At 40.9% G+C, this 25,741-nt stretch overlaps 2 protein-coding genes across 3 annotated transcripts in view; one reads left to right on the forward strand and one right to left on the reverse strand.

Annotated features, from left to right (window-relative positions):
* pip5k1bb (phosphatidylinositol-4-phosphate 5-kinase, type I, beta b) overlaps window positions 1-16,548 on the forward strand; it is a 32,315-nt gene extending 15,767 nt beyond the window's left edge. For both annotated transcript variants that reach the window (XM_031736241.2, XM_031736242.2), the window contains exons 6-15: window positions 95-247; window positions 1,423-1,722; window positions 9,063-9,259; window positions 9,610-9,693; window positions 10,124-10,172; window positions 10,328-10,412; window positions 11,090-11,248; window positions 13,100-13,226; window positions 15,041-15,164; window positions 15,251-16,548. In XM_031736241.2, the coding sequence (XP_031592101.1) occupies window positions 95-247; window positions 1,423-1,722; window positions 9,063-9,259; window positions 9,610-9,693; window positions 10,124-10,172; window positions 10,328-10,412; window positions 11,090-11,248; window positions 13,100-13,226; window positions 15,041-15,164; window positions 15,251-15,253 (1,281 nt within the window). In that variant the 3' untranslated portion in view covers window positions 15,254-16,548. The remainder of the gene's footprint in view (window positions 1-94; window positions 248-1,422; window positions 1,723-9,062; window positions 9,260-9,609; window positions 9,694-10,123; window positions 10,173-10,327; window positions 10,413-11,089; window positions 11,249-13,099; window positions 13,227-15,040; window positions 15,165-15,250) is intronic.
* Window positions 16,549-16,794: 246 nt separating this feature from the next.
* LOC116317469 (ceramide transfer protein-like) lies at window positions 16,795-25,135 on the reverse strand. The gene is made up of 8 exons (XM_031736243.2): window positions 24,795-25,135; window positions 23,054-23,146; window positions 21,820-21,915; window positions 21,461-21,593; window positions 21,301-21,371; window positions 21,066-21,194; window positions 19,215-19,344; window positions 16,795-18,624 (listed from the first exon to the last, which is right to left on the reverse strand). The coding sequence occupies exons 1-8, from the start codon at window positions 24,915-24,917 to the stop codon at window positions 18,497-18,499; spliced, it is 903 nt and encodes a 300-aa protein (XP_031592103.1). The 5' UTR covers window positions 24,918-25,135; the 3' UTR covers window positions 16,795-18,496.
* Between the last annotated feature and the right edge of the window lie 606 nt (window positions 25,136-25,741).

A 25,741-nucleotide genomic window follows, 5' to 3' on the forward strand; every position in this document is an offset into this window, starting at 1 on the left:
TTCCTGCTCTGCTGCGTGCAAAGCTAGGACCATAAAGAGTTGATCTGTGAATGTGATGTATTAGATATGAAATGTTTATGGCTGTCTTCCTCAGTACTCCCTGGTAAATGAGCCTCTGATTGAGCTGGTCAACCCCGGGGCCAGCGGCTCTCTCTTCTACCTGACCAGCGACGATGAGTTCATCATTAAAACCGTTCAGCACAAGGAGGCCAAGTTTCTCCAGAGGCTGCTACCTGGATACTACATGGTGAGAAATTTAATGTTACTTCATTACAGTTCATGATGGTATGTGAAAATGCTTGCTGATTGGGTGTCTAAAACCCGCTTGGTGTTAAATTAGTGATCACTCATGAGATGCTTAAGAGGCAAAAATGAGATGGAGTGAAAATGCCATTTAGCTCCTGCACTAGGAGCCTGAATAGCAATTCAACTTGACTGAGGACAATGGTAGCTGCATAGATAAAAGTCCAACATTCGATCAGTTCATTTTGTTATTCATGTTTTTATTTATTGCATCCACATTCTGCTTGACATCACAAGATTGGCAGTGAAGCATGGAGTGTACACGGTGCCAGCATAAAATTTTCCACATATGGAATTTAAACCATACGCAGTCTTCCCCTTCCAGTTAGTCCTCTTGTACAGCGTTTCGCCTCTTCTATTCACCGCTTGCTATTTTTAGATATATCCTTTAATAGAAGTGCTGTTCTGACCACTTAAAATTGTGCTTCAGTAGTGTGTTTTAGATCTGATCCACTGTGTTAAAACGGCAACCCTTCACTTGAATGTTTTCTTTTTGGAGAATAAGGTAAAGTCGCAGGGAACCATATCTGGCAAGAATTGAAGGTGTTGAGCCAAGACTTTGTTAATGTGGACAAAAAGAAAAAAAAATACACTCACAAAATTTCCAAGTTGTGTCTACTGAATGTTTTCCCTCAACAGTCTAACCTTGGGAGAGAGTTTGGACAACTCCTTGAATGTTATAGCAAAATCGAAAAGCATGCTCACTGGGCACTATGTGCCATTCCACTGAAAGCTGCTGTGCGCTGAGCCGTAACAGAAGACTCAACACTCTCCTTGGCATGAAAATCAGATCTGTCTGACACAGAAGTTTGCTCTTTGCACAAGTTTAAAGTCCTCTGCAAAGGTCTTTTTTTTTTTTAAATCAGCAGAGCTACAGATTTTTTTATAGTAGTAGAAATACTAAACAGATGGTCCACAATTTATAGCTCAATCTACAAACACTAACAGAGCTCCTTATCTGGGGTAGGTACGTCACAGTTATCTGCAATATAATTCTGACCATGCACAAATTAGTTACCAAACTGCTTCCTTTTATCCCACACATTAATATATAAAAAATGCACCCAGTCTACAAAACTCAACGTCATTGCGACCCCTGTGCTTTCTCTAAATTCACAGAACTTGAACCAGAATCCACGCACTTTGCTTCCCAAGTTTTACGGCCTGTACTGCATCCAGTCTGGAGGCATCAACATCCGATTGGTGGTGATGAACAATGTGTTGCCTCGCTCTGTCAAAATGCACTACAAATACGACCTGAAGGGATCCACCTATAAGAGACGAGCGTCCAGGAAAGAGAGAGAGAAGGCCTGTCCGACCTACAAAGACTTGGACTTTCAAGACATGCACGAGGAGGGGCTTTACTTTGACGCAGAGACTTACAACAACCTCATGAAGACTCTGCAGAGAGACTGTCGGGTAGGTAGTTTTATGGATGTTCCTCTCACAGACTGGCTTTGAAATGGCAGTCATATCATGACAGGAAGCTCTCTATTATTCCCTACAACAAATAAGGAAGTCTAGGATGATCTCATTTTTGGTTTCATAACACAGAGCTTTCCTGTTGAAATCCTTTCAACCTGGAAAACTTAGTCTAGTGAGAAAATACATCTTTTTAAAGGGTTGGTATGTATTCTAACACCAGCAACATGCATCCTTGTAACTTAATCACATTATATACTGCTTTGGGATAGTAAGTGTGTATCCTAGATGGGACAAAATGTTTTGAAAAGAGAATTTTCCTTGTCTTTGCCACAGAGGGAAAGACAATGTGTTCAGCTAAACTTTCAGTTTGCCTCGGGTCTCTGTTCTTGTTTCCTTGCACAGCTATGTTTCACTACGTGACAGCTCTCCAAACACTGAATGTGATTAAGGCATGATCCTGGTAGCGTGAGACTCGGAGCCCTGTCCAAAGATAGTCTTCCAATCTAAAGGCTCACATTCTTCTCTGTATTAATGCAGACACCGTGAAATTGTTCAACTGAAGGAGGATAGTTTGAGTTTAATAAGAGACGTGAGCTGTGCTCTGGTGATTCACGGGAATTTAAAAAAAAAAAAGAAAATGTTATACTGCAAACACGAAACAAGAGACTTCATCCTTTCATATCCTTTTGTCTGTCTGCATTGCATTAGTTTGGAAGAATTGTTGCTAGTCATGGAGACTGATGGATCGTGTACAGTAAATTTTCAGATTTGTGGGCCATAACTGTGATTAAATAACAAGCCTCTAGGTTTTAAAAAGCAAAAGAGAAAGAACATAAGTGGTACTGATGTCTGCACCCTCTGTTCCCCTCCCAAGGCAACAATTCAGACGTTGTGCACCATAAACTCATAAAACAAATGGCTGTATATTAAGCTTTTTTACATTAGAGCCTTCTGAAATGTTGAATTAAGACCCTAATAAAGCACTAAGCATACATAACCTTTGGCTCATTATCGGTTACAGCAGAAGTTTCCATTTGGAAAATACCCTTTCTAAACACAGAGAGATGGCATATTTGTGAAGCTATTTATACATCATGATCAAACACTAGACAATCAGTTTAGAGCAGACCTGGGCATTGTACAGCCTCTAGACCACATCCAGCCCTTTAGTTGTTTAGTTGTGCTTTTATTTTAAAGTCACCTTTGGGGGGTTTGTTTGTTTGTTTTTAAATCTATATATGTATGTACATGTGCAAGCAAATGGAGCTTCACTGTAAACATGTTTGGAGAGACACTTATGAGAGATATGATACGATATGAAAATGTCAGCTCACACTAAAAATAAAATGAAAAGACTGATGCAGGATGTAGAGTTTAACAAGTTTAACAAGACGTGTATGTAAGTATGTACTCACTGAGGTCAGAAGTAAAGCTGTGTGCTTTGCTTGTGGAGAGCTGATTCATGTGTTTAATGAGTACAATTTGAATCGCCATGCTGAGACTAAACACGCAGAGAAATACAAGAACTTCGCTGTAAAAGCAACAAGGACTTTTGTGTTTGATAAAACATTCTGTGAATGTGAATTTGGAACAGGGAGTGATTTGTTCACAGATAACCGGCAGGTGTTACGTCCAAATCTGACAAATTTCAGATTTGAACACTTTAAAAATGATTAAAGGCAGATTTACACAGAAATAACTGAACTGAACCCAGAACTGAAATTAGTATGTTAGCATTGTACGATACAGCAGGAGGTGTTGTGTAACACGGTGCTAAAAATTAACCATGTTCATAACTAATAGAGTTCATCGGGGCGAGAACACGCAACTGGTTTTTTTGCACTTTTGAAGGAGCATGAAGCTAAATATGGTGACATAGGCTACCACACAGCTGTCAGGTGGCTTGCCCTGGGGAAAGTGCTAAGAAGAGTATGGGACCTAAGAGCAGAAATTCAAGAGCATTATGAGAAGAAAGGCACAGACTTTCCAGAGCTCTCAGATGCAGAATAGAAGGCAGATCTTGCATTTGCTGTTGCTGTGACTGTCCTTCACATTACAACTTCAGACACTGAATCTGATGATTTTAGTGCACTTATTTAAGACCGAAACTAGCTAGTTTTACTCCACTGGGAAGAAAAAGAAATAAAAAAAACACAGATTGATTAATTTACCTAAAGGGCAAAATAGCAACAGTATTTTGTATAAAGTTAAAAGTCTTGTGCAAAAATATGCACATACAGTTGTTTTGCGGAATGTTGAGTAAATAGTGATTAAATGTTGACGTTTTTACTGTGTCACATTTTCATCGTCTAACTGTAATGACTACTCTTTCTAGTAGCACTTTATAAAGAGAGAAAATTAATGAGCCGAACTGAGTTGAGCTTTTTAGTGTGTCCTTTCACAACAGCCCCAGTTGGTCATGTGCTCCCTTGGGAAAGTTAATTGTCCACTTATGGTTTTAAGGACCATTTCACAGTGTGCCCAAAATCTAGACCTCAATTTTTATGTTTGAAAAAAAAAATGTTAACAGGCTGCTGTATTTAACCTGGAAATAGACCTGGATGTGTTGATGGGTACATCAGAAGAGTTCAGGGACCAGCAAAAGAAAGACTTCCTGGCAAATTTCCTGCTGAGTCGTGCCAACCTGCCAGACCTGGCAACCTCGTGAGGCTCCATATAGCTAACAACTTAATGACTTCCCTTACACCAAACTTAGTGTAAATGATTCAGTTTTTTATTTGGAAGAAGAGGAAACAAACATGATGCTTTTATTGAAAGAATTATAGCTAATGAATAGTGGGATGCTGTGTGTTTAGTTAGGCCTATTATGTAACACGATCTGTATCCTCTCTTTTCTGTAAACTCAGAAAACAAGTAATGACATGGGTAGTTCTGTTTTACAGAAAATCTTTTGCTGCATTAGTTTATAGTTTTATATTCCTCTTTAGGGGAAATTGATTCCTCTTACAGGATTGCTGCATAAACAGGTGTGATCACCTCTTGCTTTCCCTCCTTTTAAATCAAACAACATCTCGAGTTTTGCGGTAAATCTGGGTCTTGTGATGTTGACTTACAGTCAGGCTACCATAAACTCTGAGGACCCTTACGTAATCTCCTCAGGTTCGAGTGTTTCTCATTATCATTAACCAGTGTGTTGACTTTCTCAAAGTGCTGTTTTCTTAAGCACACTGACACCGACATCCTCCCTTCTTGCTAATTCAGTGCTTTCTTAATGTTTAACCTGGCAGTGCACGCAAGCAATTCACAAGCTCAAAGTACACCAGAGATGCACTGGCTGTCTGTGTGTGTATAAAATGAATGTATATAGTTTATACAACCTATATGGTGTATGCAAGTTGGACTGTTTTGCAGCAGCTGTTACAGAGACTGTGCTGTATAGTTTATTGTCATGGCTTCCTGCGTTTGCCTCCTAAGCGGGAAGCAAAGTGCCCTCTAAGCAGAATCACTGTCCATTTCCATGAGTAAGCAGCTAACCCCGTCACCCCAGGAGAGGCCGCGGACCAGAACGCAGAGTAAGGGTCGGCAGAAGCTAAGCAACAGGGGGCATAGGGGGCTTTGGAGGGAATGAGGAAGTGGAAGAAAGAGTTGTCCTTTAATAGCTATGATAAAAAAGTAATGTTCAGCTGTTTTTCCAGAGCCTGCAGGGAATGTGGGAATGTGGAAAGTCAGAGTTGAGTTGAAAGAAGAAATGGTGTTTGAGCAATGCTTGTGACATTTCAGAAATAACCGATATTTCGGTTACACGGGACACTTCTGTAGAAATGCCGGCTGTGCTCTCTTCTTAAGTCTCTCCTCTCCATTACTCTCCAGCTCCCTTGATACTCCCCCAAATGCCAAAACAACACGAGGCATTAATAATTCATGCTGAACTCTACTCTACAGAGAGAGTGAGACAGAGAGGGTTTATTGTAGAGTGTGTGTGCATCTACTAGTCTGACTCTGGCTGTGTGTCTGTGTGTGTCTGTCTGTGTGTGTGTGTGTGTGTGTGTGTGTGTGTGTGTGTGTGCGTGTGTGTGTGGTGAAGAGCATTGCTGTCACATTACAGTGACTGTGCAGTGAGGCAAACATAATGACTGTGATGCTGAAGATGAAATCAAGCTGTTTGGAGACTCTTCTTCACAACACATGCTTGGCTGTCAACACTTTGTCAACTTGTGGGCAACTCAGGCCAAAAAAGCATTAAGAAATATACACTTTTGGCCACTTTATTAGATACACTTGCTAGCACTGGTTTGAGTCGCCTGTATGCCTTCAGAAGTGCCTTAATTCTTCATAGCATAGATTCAAAAAGGTGATGGAAACATTCCTTGGGCATTTTGGTCCATATTGACATGATAGCGTCACACAGTTGCTGCAGATTTGTTGCCAACACATTAGTTTTTGTGCAGAGAACTGCCGCTCGCTGGATAATTTTTCTTTTTCCGACCATTCACTGTGAACCCTATAGATGGTTGTGCGGGCAGATCCCAGCAGATCAGCAGTTTCTGAAAAAACTCTGCCCAGCCTGTCTGGCACCAGCAACCATGTCAAGTTCAAAGTCACTTAATCGCCTTTCTTCCCCATTTTCACTTTGAACTTTAGCTTGTCGTCTCCGCCATGTCTCAGCTTCTGAAAGCACTGAGTCGCAGGAATGTGATTGGCTGATTAGATATGTTTGTTAACTAGAAGATAAACAGGTGTACCTAATAAAGTGGGTGCGAGTGTGTTTTAAAATGCAAGCTTTGGAATTTCAGACACCAACAAGGGCGGAAATGGAAAGATTTAGTGCAATGCAGACATGAACATGTGATAGATGAATTGTAATGGGAGTAATTTTGAATTATAATGACCGCTGTGTGGAAATACAGGGTAAAAAACATAGATGTTTTTTTTTTTCTATTGACAGGTGAATTAAATGTGTTTGTCTGTAATTATTCTGGTTAGAAATTGACTCCCTTCTGGCTGTCGACTGGTTGATTAATGCGATTAAAGTGTTTTGGGGGGGTTTTGTTGAGTGCACAGAGAGCAAATTTCATCTATTTTCTCTTTATTTTTAGCCATTAAATTAACGTTTGTATGGAAAATGATGTTGTTTGTGGAATTAACAGGTCAGTGGAAAATAGGAAAAATACAGCAGAGTGTGGTAGAGAAGTGAAAACAAATACTACAGAGAGGGAAGCTCAGTTGATCACTCGGGTCCATTTCAAGACAAGTCAGGAAGTGTGTTGCTCTTACAGCCGTTATGTCAGCAGTCATTGAAGCCACTCATTGCGTGGCGTCATGATGTCATGGAGAGCAGTACGAATATGAAAACATTTTGCCCTACTTTACACCTCTGTGGGACTTTTTCTTTTTACAGTTTCAGATCACAATGTGTTATGTTTGAATCATTCTGGTCCTCTGCGCTTTAAGAAGAATGTCAAATAAAGTAAGCGTACAAAGAATGGAGAATAAGGGTAAAGTTAAATTAGATTTCTTTCCAATCAAGGCCATTTTCTGAATCAACCCCTTTTTTCAGTTTTTATTGTGTCATTTCATACCGTTTTGTCCCCATTGTGAAGAAAAGATCTTAAATTACCAACACTGACAATGTGTTGCAGGATTTGAGTTGTGGCTTTTGTGGCCTCCTCAGGTGGCGGGTTGGTGTTTGTTCCTTTCTGCCCCATCATGACTTCTGTGACAAACCAAGCGTTCTTGAACTGGACTCTTAGTCGGTGTATACTTGGAAAAAGTGATTCAGCTTGCTCAATGAATAGACTAGGCTGTCTTACTAAGGAACACATGTATTTGTGTATTATTGGTGTATTAGTGCAAAGTCGGGCGGCTCTGCTGGCTCAGAGCTGAATGGGTGGAGGAGCGCTTTAGGCTAGATGATGATGAGAAACATCGAAATTTGTTGAGGATTAGGCTATGCTGTGACAAAGCTCGCTTCTCACGGGAGCTTTAGTGCAGTATTATTATTACTTTCACTATGAGACAAGAAGGGCTGTGTTTGAGAGCAGGAACTAAACACTGTACCGGTATGCCCCTCAGAATAAGTCAGATTTAAAAAAATCCAAAGAGAACTTTTTGCATAAATAACACCCGAACGTGGGTGTTCTCTTTCTGCTGTGATGCTTTGATTGTCCGTCGGGGAAAGCTGGGGCCCGGATGCTCGGTCGTGGCTTTCTGTAGGCAGCATGATGTGTATGGCTCTATTCAAAATAGTTGCTGTTTGAATAGGCTGGGGGAGTTTGAGCGAGGGGATGCAAATAGTTGATATGAAAAAAAAGGGGGTGGGGGGGTGATTGGTGAAAAGGCCCTGTGTTTGTTTTGAGTCACTCATTAAGTCTGCTTGCAGTTGTGTGCATGAATGTGTGCTGCTTTGACTTTAAATATCAGCAAATGCTAACTTGATTTACAATGAACACTAATACAATCTTCTCTGACTTTGCTTCCAGCATTTCTTATCTATAGATAACTTCATTTTTCTCTGGATTCTGGGCCATGACTGTCTTAGATTATGTCAGGTTTTTTCTGCAGTAAATGTAGGAATCTATGTGGGAATGCACAGTGTTAAAGCTTTTATCTGGTTTATTCACTCATGTTTAGACAGCCTGTTTCATCTGATTTTTCATCCCATATAAACGCATTAAAGCTGTCGAGGGAAGCGCGATTTATGACAGAGCTACGTTAATCTTTACAAGCCTCGAAAGCTCAACTGGCATTGTTTTGACCTTAAATGAAGGCAGAGTTCAGCGGTAGGTGTGGCATAGCTGCTAGCTCAATCCCATCAGAAGAGGTTTGTCATTTTTATTCTGCCGACTGTATTTGGCTTCAAGCTAAGAATTTTAAACCATTACCATAGCTTGTCTTATTTTTCTTGGTTGTTTGTTTCAGTCTGGGTCATAAAGTAAGCCTCAGTACATGGCAGTGACCTCAATCCCATTCCCAGAACAAGCTCCCACCTCACTTTCTGCCCTCTTCCTGCCACAGGGTGGCTTTTCTTGAGCACTGGGTTCCCATAAAGTCAGAGGCTTTATGGGAAGCTTGGTAAAAGGCTCCTCAGACGGGTCGGTGTGTAGCACTTGGCTCTCTGTGGTGAAACACCTTGTTTATTTGGCTCTGAACAGGTTTCAGCAGAGATTTCCTGTTGCCAGCTTTCTGGTCTTTTATTACCCGATACACTTTTGACTGAGCTGGGTGATGAAAGTGTTTTAGGAAGGAAACAACTCCCTCCTCGTGCGAGTCTAGAAGAGAACTTTTCAGTATTTCAAGAGGTGGGAGATTGAATCATATAACGATATCCAGATTGTGTTATTGAGTGAACTCTTTTTATTTGTGATTTGCAATAGGTGCTTGAGAGTTTCAAGATCATGGACTACAGTCTTCTGCTGGGCGTGCACGTCCTGGACCACAGAGAGGGGGGCGAGCAGGGTCAGGCAGGGGGTGATGGGAGGAGACCCGTGGCTCAGAGGGTGCTTTACTCCACCGCCATGGAGTCCATTCAAGGAGACGGCAAAGCTGCTGAGGCCCTCACCACTGATGACACGTGAGTTTATTCAGCCTGGGGGGTGAAGCACACACATGCACACACACATTATGCACACGCACACCTCCTCTGTTTGTCTCCTGATCTCCACTTTTTCCCTCGCAGACGTTACACAACCTTCCACAGAACGCTCGAACACACAGTCGAGCTCTCGCATAACCATAGCTACAAAAATACAAACACTGTTCTGCATATTTACAGCAACACACACACACACACACAAATGTAAATACTGCAGGAGCCTCTTTTACAAACACTCGTAAAAAGTGCAGAGGCACGTTTGAATGTTTATTTGAACAGCAGCTGTTTTCTAAATGCTGCCGTGTTTTGGTTTCTGTCTTTTTTTTCAGGATGGGCGGCATCCCTGCCCGGACACACAAAGATGAAAAGCTGCTCATCTACCTGGGCATCATAGATATTCTACAGTCATACAGGTACTGATGCTAATGAAGCTCAAAAACACTGGATTTTTACTGCCTTTCCTTCTTATTACGTCTAGAAAAGAGATTAATATGACTTCTTGTGCCATGAAATCTTATAAGATCCGACCGCCTTTTGGGTCATCAGCTTTTCCTACTCGTGGTGTTTTAAAAGCATCGCATAAACCTTTGTGAGCCTTGTCGGTATCAGACACTGACAGCGTAGGTGAGGTCACTTCGGGTCAGATATGATGAAAAGGCCGAGTTTGTGTACTTTCCCTCTCTTAAAGGCTAAATGTTGCTTAACTTAAAGGCAGAACTTTAAGTTGAGCAAAGGTTTGCGCTGCACCCAGAGGGAAAAGTGAAACCTTTCAGGTTTGATTGGGCATAAAGTTGTTGTATAACCTTCGTAACAAGGCCTCTTTTTGTTGTGTTTCTCCCACAGGTTCATTAAAAAGTTGGAGCACTCATGGAAAGCCCTGGTGTACGACGGTGTAAGTTGATAGCCTGCTCAAATCTGACCGAGCAGCTTTTCTGAATAAGCCTTTTATTTTGTTACATCCTCTTTAAAGTTACCCATGGCTGTCCGATGAAAGCCTGACTTCTCTCTTTTTAAATTTCTTTTCCTCCCTTTCTGATTTGTCCTCAGGACTCTGTCTCAGTCCACCGGCCCGGGTTTTACGCCAGCCGCTTCCTGAAGTTCATGAGCACACGGGTCTTCAGGAAGACTCAGCGTAAGTCATGGTCATACATGTGAAACTACAGAAGGAAACAAAATGTGGAAAGCTGGAAATCCTGCTCTGATAAGGGGAATGAAACTGTAGGCAGTTTATCTTATGAATTACTGGGTATTTTGGTGTCACTGAAATAGCACTGGGTCTTTTAGAGTCGGCTATTGAATAAGCTTTTGAAGCACATGATCAGTAAACTCCGAGATAGGAAAATAGTTTTCATAGTTTTTTAATAGTTTTATCCGTAGCATCTATTCTCAGTGTCGTGGGTGTGGCTGTAGGTGAAACCAGGAAGCTGTTTTGGAACATCAAATATAGAAACAAATGTTACCATGTCGGACCCCCTCTGTGGAAATACATATGGCCGAGGCACTGATTTGAGGATTTAGCTGCTCTGTTAACCATTGCCAAGTCCCGACAGAGGGAGATGACAGGAAAGGATTTTATTTCACGCCCTGCTCAGGAGGCAGAATAAGAGTGGCTTAGGGGACATTTGTGTCAGCGTCATTGTGCATTTTAACAGTTTAATAGCTTCTAATTTTGGAAGCAGAGCATTGAAGTTTCCGTATGTGTGATTTGATTTATCTCCTCCCAATTATTGCAGTTATTGTCTCCCTCGCCTCCAAGTCCTTTCCCTGACTCATGTGCTCCTTTTTTTTTTTTAAATTTTGGCTCCACAGCAATTCGATTCTCCCCTTCAAAGAGGACCCGCACTTCCATCCCTGCTCTGAAGTCGTGCTCACAGGAGATCCTTTCATCGCAGGCGGATGAGAGGAACGAGGAGGACAGGAGGGACCGGCTGGTAGGAGCGCGCAGCCTCGCCAGCCTGGATGGACAAGGTACACAAAACAAGAGTTTGACAGATCAGCATCTGTGCCAAGGAAGTGGGGGAGGGATTGGTAGATCATAAAAAGCACTTGACATTTTACCTTAATCCTCGCCACGTCTGCCTCTTCAAGCTTGGTCGATTTCTCGTCGTTTTGCGGCTTATTAGAGCTTTTTAGAAACACTCGAGGGCAATAAAGAGCTGCTTCCACTCAGCCATAAAAATGTTGTCCTTCCCAAGAAGAGGAAGCAGTCAGTGGTTGATGTATTGTTTGGCTTTGATGGAAATAAACAGAGGTTACCTTCCTATTAACATTACATCAGTTACAGTATTCGTGTGTACAAACTGTGAATAAACCATCCTTAGATTGAGCTCCTCCTACATTCTTAAGTGATAAAGCAGCCACATCTGTGTGATCTTTGCGTTTGATAAGGCGAGTTATTTAGCCAACAACACATCGGAAGAAATGTGGGTGTGGAGCAGAAAGATAAGTCACGGGGGTCATTTGTCCTCTCCTCTAATCGAGCCCTGCCCCAGCTGTATCTCCAGCTGTGATGCAACAAACTATAAATCCGTTTGGGTTGTTAAACTTCCGGACTCACTCTTATGGTCACTGAAAGGGTCTCGGGAAGGGCAGGAAATCAGTTTTCAGTCTAAAGGGAGTGGCTCGTATGTCAGTTTAATTGGAAGCATCTAAAGTGAAAATCCCATTTCTGTCAGTGTAAAGAAATTTATCTACATATTTAATCCATTTCCATCTGAATATGAGAAAAAGAAGTGTGCATTTAACAGGATGTCTCCGTTTTTTGTTTTTTTTGTTTTTCATGATAAAGAAATTCTGCTGTAGTCAATGTAATGAAAGTAATCTGTCATTATGACTCTTTGGCCTTTAATTGTAAAAAAAAAATGTGTAAAATTACAGAATTGTAGCTCATTTCCCCAGACTGCCCCGTAATGTAAAGAAGAAAGTCTTTTTTTTAATCACAGAAATTTCTATAGGAGTTTGAATGTCATTCAGTCATTTATCTATTACTTCATTACTTTGGTGTCATATGAATGGCTGTGGGAGGAGATCTTTATCAGTAGGACAAGCTGGAAAATGTATGAAAATACAGGTAAAAGTTCAAAATTTATGCTCTCCTTCACAATCTCCAAAGATGTCCCGTGGGCTGGATCAAAGTCTTCGCCCTTTCGATTCTGGCCCCTGGGCCTTATGTTTGACAACCTAATCTAATCAGTTACATTAAACTCTCATTCGCTGCCTCGTGTCGATGATTAGGTTCTGAAGTCCGCACAGACACAGCAGAATTACAGGAAAAACGTACTCGCTTTTCCTCGGATCCATCCAGTGTCGGCTTTAGATTTTATTCAGCGCAGCTTCCAGGAAATGCTTCCTTTTAAGGGGGAACTCTGATTTTACAGCGTTTAGTGTTCTCGCACTCATCAGGAGCTGAAGTACTGAGCCCAAAGTTGTAAAATGTGTGGGATCACCCATCCGTAGAGGTCAGACTGCTCTTACCTGGATTGTGGAGTTTGAAAGTCTGAAGGCACAGGAGTGTTTATTGTTTTACTGTTTTATGGTGCGCTCCCTCTCTCGCTCTCTGTGCTCTTTTTTGCCCTTAACATCAGGCTGTTGTGGCAGATGGCCGCCCTACCCTGAGCTCTTCCTGTCGCCAAGTGTTTGCTCATAGGAGATTGCTGAATCGTTAGGTTTTTCTCTGTGATTTTGTGGGGTCTTTCCCGTCACTATGAAGCATCTTTAGATGACTGTTTGTATTTATTGGCACCATGTAAATTAAAACTGAGCCGACCTGAGATAGGAAACCGTCACGTTTGAAATTTAGTTTTCTTTTTTCCTCCTCAGCTGTGTTCGGTTCATATCTGCGCCCCGACATTGTCCCAGCCAACCCGTCCTTCTACGAGGGCTCCTCCATGGGAACCATCTCCACCTCCTCCATCTTTGTAAACGTGGAAAACCAAACAGAGGACAGGTACGGTGTCTCCTGTGTTAACTTTTCCTTGTTTTTCTACACTCATACGATCCTGAAATGTTTAGCTGATCACTTTAAACCCATGACGGAAGGCTACGAAGAAAAGAGGGAAGTCACGCCTGACATGCACACTCACGCACATGCTCGGGCACTCCCGCCTTATTGTTACCTGTGAGGCTACGTCACACAGTCTTATTGGTGACATGCGTCATGGAGCATGTCACTCACCTAGTTTGCCTGCATGCATCCAAGTACACGTGCACGCTTCCTAGACAACATATGGGTCAGGATGCGCGGTGTTGTAGCGGACGCCAGTGCAATGTCTTTGCAGGAAAACTTTTATTTGATTGGACTCTTGTGGCAAGAATGACTTTGGATAATAGTTGAAACCCTGATTTTTAACACAATCAGAGTGTTACATTAACAGGTTTCATTTTGGCTTTAATACACTTTCTCTCTCCACAATGGAAAAGCTTTATTTCCTGTCCTGCTAAAAGCCTCTAAGCCCTGCATCCCCTGCCCTTTGCATTTTTTCTTCCCTTCCACCTTTCAGTGCTCCTCCTGTCCAACAGTGTCGAGTTCAGCTTGCTTTCTGAGGCTGCACTGTGTGACTTGCCCGGTCTTGTCCCTTCATCAGTCACCTGCTGCTGCCCTGACATTGTTCTGTCAACTGTTTTTATAAATATTTAAACAGCAGCTTTGACACACTCTTACTCGGTGCCATTACGCTGCACAAATACGGTGACAAAAGAGGACAAGCGGCGCTGTGGAGACTGTATATCAGCCAACAATAATCCCTGTCTGACAGCCGCTCTGCCTTTTATTTTAGCAACACACTTTTGAAGTGTCACGTCAATATATATATATATATTTATATATTTTGTAATAAAGATGTAGCCTATCCGTATGTCTCACATCCATCTGTTATCTCTACAACTAGAGCACCATGCTGCTCTTGTTCTAATTGGATTACATCTCTTTGAACCCCTAACATAGTGTGTCATATGTTAGAAAAGGGCAAAAACACATTCCTGAATTTATCAGGGAGTCTGCTGATGTGCATATAAGGGAAAACGATCTTTTATTGCCCCCTAGTGGTTAAACAGAGACTGCAAATAAAGGCTGGATGAACTTTGCAGTGCCGAAGTGCGAGCTACATTCAAATCCATATATCTGACTCCTGTATGGATTCAGCCTAATAGCACTCTATTTCAGCATTACGCTTTTGATCCATTTTTAATAAGTCCTCCCCTCATTCCTCCTCACCCAATTCAACTACTGCAAGGAATTTCCAAGCTCTTTAGGCTGCGTGTTAGCTGGATCTCATTCGCTAAATGCATACGTTCATAAAAAAAAGAACATATTTTCTGTCAGAGTGCAATATGCTACAGTTTTTATTAGAAAGAATAGAACATTGGAATTTCTGTGGATGTAACTTCCCTCCGGTGGAAACCAAAATGAAGGAGTTAACTTTTTAGGTCTGTAATTTCCTGGAAGAATTCTCTTTTAAAGCTCACTTGTATCTCTTACCCCACATTGAGAAATCTGTAGGACCCTCTCTCAGCAATTCCTCTCAATGTCAACTTCCTGTTTGGTGTTTCTGAGACAATGAGCCTCTACGTCCTGACACCAGACAGGTTTCTTTGTCTCTTTACGTCAGAGTCCGCAATAAATCTGCGAATCGTTTGTTGAGGGGTTTTTTTCCAATCGCTTTTCCAGCACTGTTTATACAGCTGCCGTGCTCCTACTGGCGTTGACGCAGATGATAAGCTCTCAGGTCCGTCTACAAGTTAACGTGTGACCGTGTTTTTCAGGGATGACGTCGCATCCAGCTCCACCTTCACCCTGGAGGACAGTGCCATCTGCCTTACTTCGGAGCAGAGCACCATGGACGTGGACATGGATCGAGATGACGGATCGGTTCTTGACGTCTACCTGGTGGGTTCATTTATTTCAGGTTATTCTTGTTTAAATATTGACTAGGCTTTAGCTGGATATACTGACTTATTCTCTTTGTTTCACAGTGAAAGGAGCAGCTTTACAAACATTCATTTTGTCCTGCCAAGCATAAGACAATCGCCACACCCCCATTGGACAGGCCATGCTGGTGTTTGACTCACTTTCAGTGCTGCTAGATCCATGTTGCCACTTGTCTTTGCCAACACATCAAAAAAAGTACTGAGATTCCCACTGGTTGTTGGACTGAAAGTCAAAGTGAAGGAGATCTGCAAGGAACCATGCAACATACCGTGTCACGTGCTGTACATCAGACTGAGCTTTCAGAACATGCGTCAACGCAGCAACACCATTAGGTTTTATATGTGTGTACTGTTTTCAAGGCCTACAAAACAACTTCAGCATATTTGAGGAGACGGTAGATGCAAACCATTCATGTGTTTAGATGTTTTGTTTGGGGTTTTTTTTTTTTTCCTGCTGTTCAGAAAGACATGAAGGACACTTTTACGATTCGCGACTGCCTTAGTTGCTGTTAAAATGAGAAATGTTTACACTGAATTTATAGTGGCATCTTTGTCCCCGATGAGGAGGGACGCCGCGTTGTCACACAAAGGATACAAGTCGGTTTGTATCCGCATCCAACACGTACCAGGAGAGACTCCTATGAACAGACTCGATACTGAAGCTGCCGAGGCCAAACCCGCGGTGCGATCCGGTTTAAGCGGTCAGCATTTTTTCCTAACTGTGCCGCCCGGAGAGGAACGTGAAGCCGTAAAGTGAAGCGAGCAAAGACTGGCCGAGCCTCGGCTGAAGCATGGAGCAGGAGGACGAGGCACTTCTGACATGTCATGATTTCTGTAAGACAGATTTCTCCGAGGACACTGCTTTAGGCGGGTGGGCTACCTGACATAAGCACAGATGTGTGAACATGCACTTTTTTTTTAAATCTTTATTATTGAAATGCACACTTGTTTTGTCATTGACACTACATGTACAAAGACAATGAAGCAACACTGTAGATATTTTTTTTTCTGTTTGATGTGGAACTACTAGTTTCATGAGGTTTCGTCATGACTGAAGATGCTTTTACTCAGGATATCCTTTGATACTGAATAAGTATGTCCTCTTCAAGTTCAAGTTCTGAGACACGCATTCTTACACTCTGGGGCGGTCCAGTACCTCTCCATCAAAATCATATCCAGCTATAAATGTTTGAACTCCACGGTCACGTCAGTTGAGACCATAATTTATTATGTAAATCCCAATATTTTACCATTTGCTGAAGATATACTTTCATCGCTGAATGTATAGACAATGCGTATTTATATAAAGAAGAGACTCCTATAAATAAAAATTTAAAACTCTGTGTCTGCCTGTGAATGCTCAAAACATGTCATGTGATGCGTTTGCAGGTCATAGCTGTGGATGTTTAGGAAGTGGCAGTCTGTAGTGAGAGTATGGGCAGAAACCCTAGGCATGCAAACATGGTGGTAACATGTAAACTCCACGTAGAAACGGCCGTGACCCGATTCTGTTCCAACGCTAATCACTGCTGCTTCTCAGAGAAACCAGTTTCATTGTCACGCCAGTGTGAGGAAAAGAATACGATTGGTTCTGCTGTATATTAACTTTAATTTACAGAACACTGCAAAACATTTAGTGTCAAATAAAATTTCTCATGTACAGTTTAAAAATATACAAACTATTTAAAATACAGACAAAACTGAAAACACTAAATGCATTCTGCTCATGTAGATACAATACTGTGCAAAAGTCTTCAGCCACGCCTCATTTCGTGATATTTTGCCTCCAGATGTTCTTGTAATTTTTTAAAGTGGTCTTTAGAAATAGTTCGCCGGGCTCTTCCAAAGATTTTCTTTAGACATTGGCTGTTTTTCTTTTTCTTTCTTTTTATTAATTCATTTTTCATTTATTTTAAATACACATTTTCATTCCATTCCTTGTACCTGACCATTTTCAGAGGTATGTTTATTTTAAGCCTTTTAACACTATCATATGAAAAAGGCACCAAACTCGAGGGATAAATCAGCGTTGCGTCTACACACAACAGAAAACTGGACAAGTGGAAAGTAAAACAAGTCACAGGCCTAAAAAAAAAAAAAACTCCAGAAGATGTTGATTATCTGAAAGTCAGAAAGCTCCTACATCCCTAAGAAGTAGGGGAACAAATCTAGCAAAGACCTGACACACGACCTGAGAGATGCACCCGGTCCCTTTGTTGATCAGTCTACTGTTCACTGATGGCTCATCAGTGAAAGGCTGGCTGTCGAGCAACCATTCTTAAGGAAGGGAAACTGGGAGAAAAGGCTGAGGTATGACAAGTTACTCTGGATCAGCTGGATCTGACTATTTAAATGCATACATGAGGCATGGCTCAAGGCTATTGCACAGTAATGTAGCTCTTATAATTATCACCAACACAATTATCCAGATCTTTCCTAACCTCAAAGCTCTTTTCCATTCATGCAGATTTACCGAATGAAAACTCCCAAATTCCAACGGCATTAAATATAGTAAAAAATTAAGTTAAATGCTCCTCATCGCCCAAGCTATATTTCTTCTGACTGTTTCTGTCATTAAATTCAAGTGTTTAAGAGTCACAAGTGATAATTTATTTGAAATCTACAGTTTTCTCTGTACAGTACACCGTGTCCACTGTGCTCTCTGAAAGCTACTTTATAACAATATTAAAGATTTCAAAGCTTTAGGCCGTCAAACTGCAAAGAGTCATCACGAGAAGGACAGAAGAAGTGAAAGTGTTCACACCTCATCGGTGCTTTTGCTGTAAATATCTGTTTTGGTTTTTTTGTTTGTTTGATTGACTTTTAGTGAAGTTTAGCAGTAGCAAAAAAAGGAGAAAAAGCAGCTGTAATACTACTGATCAGAGCAACTAATCAAGAAATGTATAATCAATAGAAATGCACGAAATAATTTACCAAAATAAAAAAAATCACCTCAGGAAACTCTTGTGCTTACATACAAAAGCACCCATGACCAATATGATCTAGCAAAGATCATAAACAACTACTTTTGTTTTAAAGCTCGAGGGGCATCTGAGTAATTACAGATTCTGTAGATCTTACCTCGTTCACTTCAATAAAATCAATCCAATTTCAAAAAAAATAAAAAAAATAATCATGAACTTAGTTAAACTTAAAAGGTCAAAGATGGTATGCATGGTAATTAAATTAACCCAATAAAACAAAAATATACAAATATAATTAATTATAATTAGTATACAAGATGTAGCTGCCAGTCAAGTTGTGCTTGGGGTCCTGGTTACTTCGTTGAATTCAGAAAAGGATGGGCTTCCCGGCGGTTTTCTCCTGGACGTAGGAGCTGAAGCGTTTGAGGAATTTGGGATACTCTCTCTTGGCCACAGGTCTGAGGATTGATGCTGGAAACCAGCCTCCCGGGTTCACTGCAGTCACACAGAGAAATATGATCAGGAAACAGTGTGTTCCCGCTGACTTATGATAAAACTATTAATAATAAACCTGCACAGGCAGCTGTGTGGGATGCCCTCTGGCGGGACTTGGTGATTTAATATTTATGTTTTTAAATGAACTCCCTCGACCCGCTCGGCATCTCTGACAATAAACTGGCTTAAGATTCATCCTGCAGCGCTGCTTTATGTAATAACCTGCTTGTCTACAGGGGCAGAAGCTGCAGTCTGGAATAAAATTTCAAAGAAATACCCCAGGCTGGGTCATCCTTGTGTCAAAACTACAAAATTAATTTAACCAAAACAAAAAAAGGGCCAAAACAAAGAATGGAATGTCAGTCATTCAAACTAATGAATAACCAATTCTACTATATTTTCTTTGATGGTCTGAACAATCGCTTCCATTAGACTGAATAACCCGTCCAAACATTCAGACATTCAAGGTGTGATTTTCTCATCTGTCGTCTACAAAATCTAGTGATACATGTGAGGACTGTGAGACTAAACAGAAGCTTTGTTCTGCTGTCTGCTGAGATCAAAGCCAGATGCTCTTAAGAGGCACTTACCATTGGCAACATAGCTGACCCTACACAAGATGTTGTCTCTGCTGATCTCTTTGTCGCCCTCTGGTGGACTCACCAGCGTTTGGCAGATCATTGCAACATTAAGTTTGGCACGAACACACCGGTTTGTTAGCTGAAAGTGAAAAAATACATGAATAAATAAATAGGAGTAAAAACAAATAAATCCCCCCAAAGCTGACACATATCTCACTGTGACTGATATAACAGAGAGACTGCAATGTTCTTCCATTTACTCAATAAGGCCTTGTTTGAAAAGATGATGCTTGGAAATACAATACTAACATGAAAAACATGCACTGTTACAGCACTTGGAGGTGTGAAGAGAAAAATGTGCATAAAACAGGAGCCAGGGGTGTAATTTCCAGGAGGGTTAGGGGGGGTTATGACCCCCCCCAAATAATCAGACCCAACCAATATAACCCCCCCCCCAATAAAATTATGACATTTTCTTGCATAAATAGGCTGTAGTTGCATGTTTAATCATCTGGGAATTTACCCAGATTTATTTATTTATTTAGACAGAGATCTTGATCCCCCCAATGTTCAGCACAAAGTTACGCCGATGCCAGGAGCAGTGCTTATGTCTGTTTTCAATCATCCAGGTCATGGTACGCTTAAGCACTCGAGCTGAAGGCAACTGGACGTGTTTTTACTTTCATTAAGATTTTACACATCTCTTGTGAGAGGCTTCTTCAGTTATAAAGGCCCAAATATTTAACCTCTACTGGGATTGTCACCTTGGGGGTGGTCCTGAGAGTTTTTTACCCACCCTGTCATCATGTCAAAAGGAAAAACGCTTCACCTTCACAAACCTCAAAAGAAGTAAAGCTGCCTTTAACTCAAGTGCTTAGCACTATGACTCAGCTGTAACTCAAAGTAATTGTCTTCTGTATGACTTTATGAGCCTCTCACATGATTGTGCTTGGGATCATTGCCCTGTCGTGTGACCCAAGCTTTAGCTGCCAGTGTCAGATTTGACTCTATAATACTTCATGAGTTCATGAAAGGTGCTCAGGTTCCTGTGACTCCAAAACATCATTCCTCCACCACCGTGTCTGACAGTTGGTTTGAGGTCTTAATGCTGATATGCTGTGGTTTTAAAACTACTTCAGCCTGAAATATACATATAAAAAAACGTATAATTATTTTTTATTTTAATCCTTGAAAGGTCAGTATGTTTACATAGCTGCACTGCCTTTTATCACTAAAACAACAACAAAAACAAAATTACTATAAACTACATTTCAAGGAGTATATGATTCGTATTTTTGTTAGGCCCTGAGATGGGTTAATGATTGGCAGCAGCATTGATTTTCATGCATTTTCTATACAGTGCCAGATTTTTTACTAAAACAAATACTAATGAGAAAAAAAGAAAAGAAAGAAAGGGAAGAAAGGGAAGACACACACACACACACACACAATTATCCAACATCAATAGCGGCAATAACTTATAAGTTCAGTAACAAGACACCCTTGCAGAAAACAGAAAAGAGTGTAAAAATTTGCAGCATGCTTTCAATAGCGAAGAGTAGCGCCATCTCGTGGACAAACCTAAAGATTTAAAATTGAAGCGAATTTCAGTAGCTTTCAATGGGGCATTTTTAGATGAAATGTGGCAGCTTTTGCATAACTTAACCATTTTAAGCTAATTTAAGGAGCTGAGACAACTATTCTAAAATTGGCATCCTTTGGCAAATATCAGCATGCAAAATAGCATGAAAATAAAAAACTAAATGGCACAAAATGCCCTGAGCATGGGTTAATTAAATGAACACAGCAAAATAGTATAGTGCTAAAAACCCAAAGTAAGCCTCAGATGGTTAATCTTACAGGTACATCATCATGCTCCACAGAGATGTTGCAGACGATCCATGTGTCGGGTTCGTTTTCATTTCTCGGTGGAATCGTCTTGATGACTGACAGAAAGAGCACATCTCTCTGAGCGACAGGCCACACTGTCTAAAACACAGAAGACGTGATCGATTCAATCAATCAAAAACAGGCTGTGCAATATAACTAATGAAATGTGCAATGCGTTTCACTGTGCAGTGTGCACTCAGTATACCTTGTGCGTCTGGTAGACAATGACAGCATTATCAGAGAGCTTTTCCACAACGTGGAAATTTTCAACCGTGGCTGTGGGAGGAAGAAAGCACATCAGGTCATGGCAATAACACAAGGAAAGTCAAGTAGTAATAATATGTTGTGTAAAACACAGATCTTACTCTCCCAGTCCAATCGGACTGCAGTGTCCCAGAAGTAGTGGCAGACCTCATGTCCAGTTACCCCCTTCACAGCATGTGTCGCTTTGAGGGGATCCAGGACGATGCCGTTCTCCTCCACTTCCCTCCTGTATACCTGTTACACAGCACCACAGACAGAATATTATAAACACAACTTCACCCGTTACTAAAAACTAAGATGATTTTTTCAGGCTTTTAAAGTTTTAATCCACCGTGTACTTCAGTGGAGTATTTTTCCACTGTAGCACAAATAAATTACTACTGCAGTACCTTTTAAAATGTGAATGAGATTTAAATATTCACAGCAAACAAGAGAAATGACTCATGTTCTCTGTCCTCACCTTCATCGCACCTTCTTCTGCTACCAGTTGCCAGTTGGCATCTCCACCCTCCTCCTGGATGGAGTAAGCCATGTGATTCTGCACAGTTTCCTCCACCTAGAGTCAGATATTATAGTATTACAGTATTTATATGCCTGAGCAATTGTCACACCTTCTACCTGTGTATTTAGTTTTTTTAAACAAAGGTGTTGATAAAAGAAAAGAGGAGCCATGAATCCCAGGAATGTCTTAAGCAAATTTACTTTCCACTGAGGAGCAACTAAATAAATATTACACACTTGATATTGCTTGGGTGTGTTATTCAAAACCTCAACAACGCGTCATGGTCCCTGATTTCTCCCAGAATTTTGACTTCCTGTTCAATCCTGGAGGTTTTCTCTGTTTTTATACGGTTATTTTGTTTCCTGTTACAAATTTTGCCATTAGACTCAAAAGAAGGTTTTATTTTGTTGTTGTTGTTGTGTTTAGGTTCACTTCCTGCACATGTGCGTTATAAATACAGACTGGATTGTCTGCCCATGCTGTGATAGAAGGTGGAAATCAAGTAAATTCCAGTCGTGCACTGTAGACCGACTTTTTTGTAAGATGACAGCCATTACTGGATGGAGACTGTGTGATTAAACTGAGTTCTTGGTATTTTACCCTTGAGTTATGTAGATAGAAGTGATATGTGATACATTCTCAGACAAGTCTTGATGTTAAACTTATTGCAGAAATTCCATCACATTATATACTGAGCACAGGAAACGTTAGTAAATCCTGCAGCGATTGAGTGGTTAGCAGGCATTGAAGTGACGTTTCCAAACACAGCACCTGAGGGCTGAATCTGTGAATGTTATCTGAAGCAGATAACTGATTAGCTCGATCGAGGATGAGGAAGGAGAGTGGGTATAGAGCTGTACATCGGAGAGAGATTTTAAAAAGAAGAAATAAAAGAATAAACAACAAAAACTGAAAAAAAAAAAAAACCACGACAGCAGAGCAGAAGACACAACACGACACCGAAAAGTAGCATTTCATATGATTTTGTACTTTAATATTGCAGTGAGCACAAAATGATGTGATTAAGATTAAGGTCAGGTATGTCAGCGTCATCAGCACCAAGAAGACCTTGATTTGTATAGGGGTGATAAGACAAAGATAAGAGCAGCAACTTGTTGCCTTAAATTTAAGCAAAGGTGAACAGGAGTAGGGTGAATGGCACAGAGCAAAGAAACATAAATATGGTTCGCACCTTGTTGGCAAATCTGTGTGTGCCGATGGTGGAATATTCATGACCGGAAGAAGCTGAAGGTAGTTGAACTTTCCACACCGTCTTTGACTGGCTCTGAGGGAAAGAGCAGATGAGTTAAGATGAGAAGATCAAGGAGACAGAAATGGGTTTATGGAAGGCATGAATGAGAACACTGAGACAGCGGTGAGGAGGGTGACAGATGGGTTCAAGCAGAAGACAGTCACTCAGCAGTATAGTACAGTAAAAAAAAAAAACATAGTAAAAGAGCAAAGTATTTATAAAATATAGTAAATATTTTGCTCTGACTATGATGTTCACATACAACAAGGTGTTCTATAGTAGGGAGCAGGTGGAGGAGAGCCTGGAGAGGTGGAGGTATCCTCTGGAGTATTCTGGAGAATAAATTAAATTGAAGTTGTTATTGGTTGTATTAGTGATGTTTCTTGGCAGCCTAATTTTGACCTAAAATGTATAGTAATTAATATATTATTACAGCTTGAGTGTTTAATCATAAGTTTTGCACAGGCCTCTATGCAGTCCCCCAAGAGCTACATTTCAGAGTCCACAGGCCTCAGTTAGCATGTTAAATGTTAAAGTTCACGACAGTGCAAAAACACTGAAAGAGTGTGACTTGTTTGGAAGGGTTGCCACAAGAAAGCTTCTTCTCTCTCTCTTAAAAAAAGAAGAAGAAGAAGAAGATGGCTGCACAGCTTATCTGAACAAATCACTAATAAGACCTTTGGACAGGCAAGACCAAAGTGGGAATGTTTGTCTATGATGAACTGCACTATGTGTGTTGAAAGCCAAATCAGTAAAAACATCAACATAGTGGTGGAGGTGTGATGATTTGGGGTTTGTTTTACAGCCACAGGATCTGGCCACCTTACAGTCCTTACTCCTCTCTATAACAAAGTCTTCTAGAGTCAAATATGAAAGTATTTTTCCAACATCTACTGTAAAGCTTTGCCTGCATGCAATTTGACAATGATCTGATGCAAAGCATCAAATCTACAGCAGAATGGCTGAAAAAAAAGAAGAAAGAAAAATCAAGGTGTTGCAATGGCTCAGTCAAAGTCCAGAATGATCTGTGCATAAACAAACACCCGCAAACCTCACTGAACTGAAGCAACGCTGTAAGGAAGCGTGGACCAAAGTTCCTCTACAATGATGTGAGAGGCTGATAAAGTCATACAGAAATCATTTTGGGACTTCAGGTTATTACTGCTAAAGGTTCTTCTACAATCTATTGATTGGTGGGGAGCACTTAGTTTTCCACAGGACTTTCCTTTCGTTTCCTTTCCACGTGACTGTTTCTGTTCCACTTTGTATCTTTATGTCCATTTATCCTTTTGGATCTAATCTCTCTTTGTCTACACAAAGAAATGCTGCCATTCCACATAACAGCTGATCATTATACAATGAAGAAGTACAATTGTTAGATTATATTCAATAGTATACTCCAGTCCAGTTATTATTATTCAAATCTACGACTTAGAAGAAAGGAATTATAGTAAACTAGCTAAAGTATCTGGACGTTGTTTTTTAATTGCTGTGTGGACAAACTAACAAATGTAATCAAGTGTGGCTACCGGTGAACTGTAATGCTAAACAACAGAGTAATACTATCAAAGTCAGAGGAACCAAACACTGTGAGAGGTACAAAGGGAGGTGTCGGCATTCCAGACAACACTGCCCACAAAATAAATAGAATGTGTCGTATAACCAGGACACAGAGACCTACTGTAACTGGATGGCTGCAGGTCTGCACAGGTATCCATCTTTGAGTCTCCTGTTTCAGCAGCTGTTTCTTCTTACTTTTCCGTGACTGCTTCGGTGAACTGTGCAACGAAGTCCCGGTACTCATTTTTTTCTAACTTACTCTCTGAACAAGCGTGGGTAGGTGTGTCCCGCTCCTCTGAGTGTTTGCTCTATGACCGTTTCTATGTCTCTACCCCACACATCCGCAGTTAAACTTCACATACATAACCAAACACTGATAAGTTTGAGGTTGATTCACTCAGGTAGTCTAACTCACAGGAAATGCTTCCCGGCTTACCTGTACGCACAGAGAGAGAGAGAGAGCGAGAGAGAGAGAGAGAGCGAGAGAGAGCGCGAGAGAAGGAACTGGTTTGTCTAGATCAGCTGAGAGGATCAGGACATACATGAGGAGCTCTTTTAAAGGCACAGGCCAATCAGTGTCAACATGAACAGGAGAGTGTTACAGGACCTCAAACTGTCCACTTGTTTGAATGTTTATTGAGCTATGACTGTAGGAGTTGAATTTCATAACAGGTTTACAGTAACCGTTTTTATCTGGATAGCCGGATCGTGGAAAGGATCGGTGAACTGACTTTTCCTGTTTTTCTAGCTGCCTGAACACAGGCTCCAGTCTCTTTTTCCTTTGGAATCGATTTGATTTGCATTTTCAGCAGGCGGCCCAACGACGGAGCTAACTTCCATTAAAGTGTATGTAGTGTAAAGTATTCACCGCTAGATGTCAGTAGTTATTCTTTCTAATGTTGCCATGATTGTATATAAGGACTGATGAATAAGTAAAATACAGAACACAGGTGAAAGTTAAAGAAAAAAAAAAATTAACTACCTGTTATAAAAACAAGAAAAATATTTTCGAAATCTGTCAAAAAAAAAAAAACCCTGCTTAAAATAAAAATGACTACATTAACTGAA

This window comes from Oreochromis aureus, linkage group 12 (assembly GCF_013358895.1).
Source record: "Oreochromis aureus strain Israel breed Guangdong linkage group 12, ZZ_aureus, whole genome shotgun sequence".
NCBI classification, from domain to species: domain Eukaryota; kingdom Metazoa; phylum Chordata; class Actinopteri; order Cichliformes; family Cichlidae; genus Oreochromis; species Oreochromis aureus.

What these genes read in the sequence shown, in the direction of transcription:
- LOC116317469 (XM_031736243.2), bottom strand. Translation starts at nt 24,917, where the DNA reads ATGAGTACCGGGACTTCGTTGCACAGTTCACCGAAGCAGTCACGGAAA. An exon ending in CACACAGATTTGCCAACAAG is followed by an intron (nt 21,916 to 23,053) that starts GTGCGAACCATA and finishes ATCTGACTCTAG; the next exon opens with GTGGAGGAAACTGTGCAGAA. An exon ending in TGGAGCATGATGATGTACCT is followed by an intron (nt 19,345 to 21,065) that starts GTAAGATTAACC and finishes TTTCACTTTCAG; the next exon opens with CTAACAAACCGGTGTGTTCG.